This window comes from Temnothorax americanus, unplaced genomic scaffold, assembly GCF_048541705.1.
Source record: "Temnothorax americanus isolate GAGA-0224 unplaced genomic scaffold, ASM4854170v1 Scaffold16, whole genome shotgun sequence".
Classification (NCBI taxonomy): domain Eukaryota; kingdom Metazoa; phylum Arthropoda; class Insecta; order Hymenoptera; family Formicidae; genus Temnothorax; species Temnothorax americanus.
The window spans coordinates 3,469,305-3,475,767 of NW_027509297.1; the positions used below are offsets into that span (position 1 = coordinate 3,469,305).

The 6,463-nt window shown below is 32.4% G+C and overlaps 1 protein-coding gene across 1 annotated transcript; it reads left to right on the forward strand.

Moving 5' to 3' along the window:
* The first annotated feature begins 4,765 nt into the window (after positions 1 to 4,765).
* On the forward strand, positions 4,766 to 5,775 carry LOC143895548 (uncharacterized). The gene is made up of 2 exons (XM_077402756.1): positions 4,766 to 5,088; positions 5,373 to 5,775. The coding sequence occupies exons 1-2, from the start codon at positions 4,878 to 4,880 to the stop codon at positions 5,660 to 5,662; spliced, it is 501 nt and encodes a 166-aa protein (XP_077258882.1). The 5' UTR covers positions 4,766 to 4,877; the 3' UTR covers positions 5,663 to 5,775.
* The last annotated feature ends 688 nt before the right edge of the window (positions 5,776 to 6,463 follow it).

Below are 6,463 nucleotides of genomic sequence, written 5' to 3' on the forward strand. Positions count from 1 at the left end.
GAAATTATCTCTCTAGAATCTAGCTAATCAAAACATCTCCTGCAGGTTGTAAAGAGTCACGAACTCTTTATGAAAGTCGTCATAGCGAGAGCAATATTACTAACAGCTGCAGCGGCTGTCAGGCAGGATCGTGATGTCTTAATAATTGGAAGTAAGAGGGTGTCGGAACCGGGAGATGTAACTTCGCGGTAATTAACCCTGAGAAATCCACCGTCGTAAACGGAGACAATTCGACTCAACTCTCTACTCTAATTAATAGCGATGTCTGAAAACGAATATGATGTAGAACTTCGGTTACAAACTAAATTGCACAGTAGTATTATATACTTATACTGAGAGCACGGGTTTCTGTATTAAATCATGGTGAAACTTAGATCAAGTTGTAATCGCGTCAACCAGTCGGCTAAATAAACGACCGCTTGTCCATAGCGATAACATATATTATGTCATTGCCTTTTCTAACTTCATGATATTTGTTTTCAAACAAATATCGTACTTGAGAATTTTCATATTTTTATACCACACATCAGATTTTATTTCTTATTGTTCCAATCCTGCTAATCTCATCATATTAAAAATAAAGTTAATTTTTTAATTAAATTATTTTATTTTATAATAGTTATTAAAAATGTAACTTATATAAATTATTTTATTTTTTGTATTGTATTATATGTATGCAGCGAAAACTATTACTCTTAAAGAGAACAGATTTGTTACAGTTGAAATCAACATGAATTGTATATTCTAAAGGATATGAGCTCGCAAAGCACTGATGCAAGACATAAATTCGAAACGAGAAATTGATTTCTTGTAAAAAATGCACTGAATATAAATACTAGTAAGAAATAATAAATAATTTTTCTTTAAAGAAAGAAACAATATTTTAAGAAAAAGATTCCTTTTTTTTAATCAATAATAAACTTTTACAAAAATAAATATTTCGAATTTATAAAAATCCGTCATAAAAATAAGAAATTTTTTAAACCAAATTAGAAACTTTTAGAAACTTTGTCAGTAAATAATTAACAGTAAAGATTCTTTATTTGGCCTAACTGGCCAGCTTTATTAATTATAATTGTCACGATTTTTCGACTATTGATTTTGTTCCTTCTTAAACGATGTAATTTTGATAATGATAAATATCCATTTTTAAATTGTTGTAAAGAATTGATTGGAAAAAGTATTACCCCAGCTAGAGTTTGAACCTAAATTTTCTTACAATCCGAAATTCTTTAGCTTTATTTTTAGTATAAAGCTTTTGTGTGGTATGTAATTGAATATGTTTATCTATTTAAACTTTTGAAACATTGAGAAGGAAAAAGGATTTTCAAATTTTTTCTTAGTTCTGTCAATTTACTATGTTTTATAAGCAAACTTTGCCCGTTCTAATATACCTTACAGCCAGTGAAGGCTTGAGTGCTAAGTCGTGTTTAACGTCGGCAATCGCATGTAGCTCAGTTGATGAATAATAACTACACAAACACTTACTTAAGCAACGATAATATTCAGCATGATAAGACTTTAGAAAATGCTTTAAAAATGTTTAGTATTATGACAACTAAGAAATCGAGAATATGTCTTATTAATAAATATTTACTTATTTTACTTATAATATATTTAATTTTAAATTTCAATTTTAAAAGATAATTTATGTTATATTATACCCATTATGCTTCTATAGATAAAAAACAATTTTTATCTTACAATTAAGATATTTGTAATAAACTTCTCAATTTTTACATTTAATTTATATATTTCTTTGAATTTTATTTTTTAAAATTATAATTATTAAAAAATCACGTTAAAGATAATGAAAATGTATTTATTAACATTAAATTTAAAAAATCCTTTTACTTAGTATATTAAATTAGTTATAACTGCGTAAATTTAATCATTTTATATAACAATTAATAGTAACACGTACACAACAAATAAATATGATCTACATATAAGTAATCTTACACAGAGGATGACTTTCAGAGTCGTCAGAGAAATTTAGTTGAACCGTATAGCTGCTCAGCTCTTCTGAATTTCTCATATGTCCCTGAAGCGCCACGGTTAATTTTTAACAACGCTTCCACGTATTGTAAAAGTGCGTTATAACTGAATATATAGCGGCATATCTTTTGGAATAGTATATGACTTTTATATTTCAAAAATTGTAACGTCTCTTATAGTCTTGACTTGCACTTTTAAGTGCATGGAAAAAATCAATTATCTAATATCTAATCTAAGAAATGGTGAGGTATATAGAAAAGAGATATGATAATAACGCACAAATTAAACACTTGCTTAAATTATTTAGTTCTCTGTCTTTGCTTATTTTTTGTTCTATGCTATTTTTCACCTAGCTTAAGATTTTTGCTCTTGTATACTCGCGTCTCTTTAACTCAATTAGTCTAGAACAATGCATACACACCACTTTATTATACAAAGGAAAGAAAGTCTAACACTTGCGTTTCTTCTCGATGTTCCTTAAACTTTAGAAGTCCTTTATAAACCCTCTCATTTTCTCTCCTTCCTTTTGTAATGACTTCTATATATATATATATATATATATATATATATATATATCTTTTCCCGTGCGCGCGCTCTTGCTGTTTCCTATCCCCAGGTTCTCCTGAAAGCTCATGAATTTCCAACACACCGCCGCCCTGCCCGCTTCGCGTCGCGTTAACTCAAGTACCACGTTTGTCTACGCAAACACTCGCATATTTACGCGAAGGGATACACATAATTAGATACGTACCCAGGTCGGTCTGGGTTTGCAGGAGTTAGCTTGTAATACATGCTGACACAGCTCGTGCATCCCTATGCTCTGCGCTAACTCTACAATCAAAGCCGAGCGTCCGCGAAAGAGTTGATTTTATCTTTACGAATTATAAAATGTTTTTTTCATATAAATAATGCGAGGTTTTTTTATAACTAGAGATATCTTGGATTGCACTTTTGTTACTTCCTTTTCATAAATTATTTTCTATTATCTATTATGTAGCTCCATATTTTTCTCATAATTAACAATTAGCGAGATAATTGATACGTATTAGCTTAGAGCGTTGAGTGCATTCATTTATACACATGCGGTTAAAATACTGTAAGAAATTTGTTTCAATACTTGTGTTGACACTAGCAATACGGATATTCATAATCTGCTCTGCTACCGCATGTCACAGTTTTTAATTTATCCGCGGTTCACCAGTGATTTATTTATTTGTGGCACGTATCTATGTGACATTTCGCAGCTGCAGCCGTAAATTACGAGTGTGGTCAGAGATTTAAATGAAAATTGACGATGATAAATCGTTTGGTTCCATTAAAACAGAACAGCTTGAAATATTATTACCTCGTGTAATATTATCCTCTTTTCTACTCACTCTTTTTCTATTAAGATAAAATTATTTCTATACAATAACAAATTATATATCTATGATACTAAATAATCTAAACTAAAGTATTTTTTAACTTTTAATTTTTATTTAAAATGATTAGTATATAGACTTTTTTTTCAAATATAGGTTTTACACAAATATAGACGGAACGTGATTTAAACGAAATATTTGTTTATAATTCTTTTGCTTTTTTAAATGTATGTATTTATGACTTTATATACAGATAAGTTTTAATTTAAATGTGGAAAGAGAGATCTACCTCTTACATTGCTATAATATTATCAAAGAATTCGACAGCTACATGTATGTATGCCATAAAGTTTCTACCAAGTATCCGGCGTTTAACGATGAATTTTCACCGGCATTTTCACTGGCAGAACCACTCACAGTGGTTCGAGACGAGCGGTAGCATCGCCGGGATAAGGGCATAAATTCACACCCACCTCGCGGCATATATCGTCGCGCACTTTATGCTTGCCCCGACTACTATATCTTTGCGCGTGGCACGAGAGAAGCGTCGTAAGGATCGTGAGGAAACGCAGCGAGCATTTCAATTGGTTACTTCAATGCGTTCGGCCACGCTCTTGCAGACGAGAAACGCGTCTCGTCTATTTCGCCCGCTAGAATTTGCAATTCCCACGTGCATAACATCGAAACTGAAGCGCGTGTGCGCTTCATATTTCTGCTTCCGCTAGGCGTTTCCCTTTGAATTCGACGCGGCGAAAAAAGGTCAAAGCCATGCATGCGCTCGTGCCGTGAGAGAATAACGCGACCGATAATGCCACCGCGATGGATTCTCGAAGGAACAGCTTACGAAGTCGTACATACTGAGAGAAGTAAACTCGAAGAGGGCTTATTAATTGAAGCCGGATAATAAGGGCTACGAATAAGAAGAGTAAAGGCGCAAGCTTGTCATGAAGATTTCACTTTGCGTTTCTTCGATGATGCGCTCGCGCAAGAAGAATTATTCAATTTTGTGCAACTGCTATACATAAAATATTATTTTTCTCTTTATTATGCAAAAAATAATTTATATAGCTTTTAATAAAAAAATTTTTAAATATATAAAAATAATTTATGTACAGATCGCACACAAAATATGGAAAAATAAATGCTGTCAAGCATGGAATATAATCATTCATGAGAAAAAAATATCACAAATAATAATTTATCACCATTCGCGAGATAGATAAACCAGTTATTATAAAAATCAAAATTTTCCATTTATGATAAACAATTCTCAAGGTTTTGAATAATGTCTGAAAGATTAAACAGTAAATAAATTCACATAATCATAGCTATTAAAATGCTAATCGTTTGCGACTAGACATTTATTACCTCGCGCGCAACATGATAAGGATAAGAGGAGCCTTCAGACGATTTTGCTCGCGTGCACCATGCGCTACCAGCACAGTAAACGCTAAGAACTCGAAGATTCGCGTCCTCGCGATTTTCCTTTCACCGACAGTCCGCGTTCGCTTTACCGGGATGCAGCGGAAGAGGGGGTTTTCCTTGAGCCGAGATTTTCCTTTTGCACAGTATCGTGAATCAGGCTTAGTGCATGATAAAAGCTCGGATAACGCGTGTTTCCCGGAAACTTCCTCTATCTCCACTTCTTCTGTTTTTTTTTCTGCCGCGTATCCTGCTACTCTTTTCAAACTCGTTTGCAAGGTGGGCCCAGAGCCGATAATGACAAAGGGTGGGTACCACTTATTTGTCTGCTCAGCTTGGCGTAACCAAATTATTACACCACTGCCGGCGAGCTCTCTTTCAACGCTAACGTAATTGTATCATTTACTAAACAAGCAATGTGTTTAGTTGGCGACTTTATATAAAGAGTGAGCATTCAATCGTAGCCGCAGTCCATATCGGTTGCCCGGACGTGATGAACCATTAGATGAGCTATCGGTTGTTCATGTGATTTTAAACGCAGATCGACGGTGCAATTGAGATTTTGTTTTTCAACTCGAATATTTGTAACAGTGCGGCAAAAAGGAATAACACAAGGAAGTGGCACGGATAAAATGAAAAGAAAGATGATTAAGAGAATATCGGAGTATGCCAGGCCAAAGATTTGGTGCCCGCAAGAGGATTATAACTTGCCTGGGGATGGTATTTCTATGTCTATCACTTCTGCCTTCCCGAGCTCGACCAACGAGAAGAGCGAGATTTATTACAACACCGGGATAAAGCGTAAAGATGGAGGAATTTTCGTTTTGCATCCCTCGATGGCGATTACTACAGACGCGACATGTCACAGGTACATTAATTAGTAACTCAGGATAAATTAGATAAATGAACATTTCTAAAATTATATTTCTAAACTGAAAGTTATGCTTCTTTAAACTCCTTTAAATGCATATAAATCTTAACGATAAAAATATAAACGTACGACGTAATTTGATATTAAGATAAAATATTTTTAAATAAATATTAGTGTTATTGCTTTACTCTTATTCTTTTTAAAAAATATATAAAACAGGGACACACACACACACACACACACACACACACACACACAAACGAGGTTTCGTAATAAAAACTTCAGAAATTTTTTTGACAAAACAAATAAAAAAGTAATTTTAAATATGTTAAGCGTACAAAACCAATTCCTTAAATAAAAAAATTCTCCCAAAAATAGATATTAAATATAAAATTCATTATATTATACACTATTTTAAAATAAACGTTTTAAAAAAAGTTTTAGTATAAATAAAATTATACTTTTTTAACATAACTTATTTCTAATTATAAATGTACATAGAAATGACGACAATTGATAATTAAATGTATTTCATGCACTCAACTAACTGTTTAATTATAGATTGATAGTTACGTATTTTATCATAATACTTGATTGGATGTCGAGATTATTAACAAGATTTTTTTATCGCAAATGCGCTATACAACTTTCAATAGATTAATTGACAGAAACGTATTCAGAGATTCACCATCAATTCATATCGCTATATAATAGTCAACTTCAAATCATCGATAAACCAATTTAGTAGGTCGGAAATAATAAATAATTTGTACTATTGTAAGTTGTAGTACTCTACAATACTCTACTAATA

Bases quoted from the DNA above. Each gene is read 5' to 3' on its own strand.
- LOC143895548 (XM_077402756.1), top strand. From the start codon at position 4,878: ATGCAGCGGAAGAGGGGGTTTTCCTTGAGCCGAGATTTTCCTTTTGCA. The intron at 5,089-5,372 runs GTGGGTACCACT...TATTTGTAACAG, and splicing joins AGAGCCGATAATGACAAAGG to TGCGGCAAAAAGGAATAACA.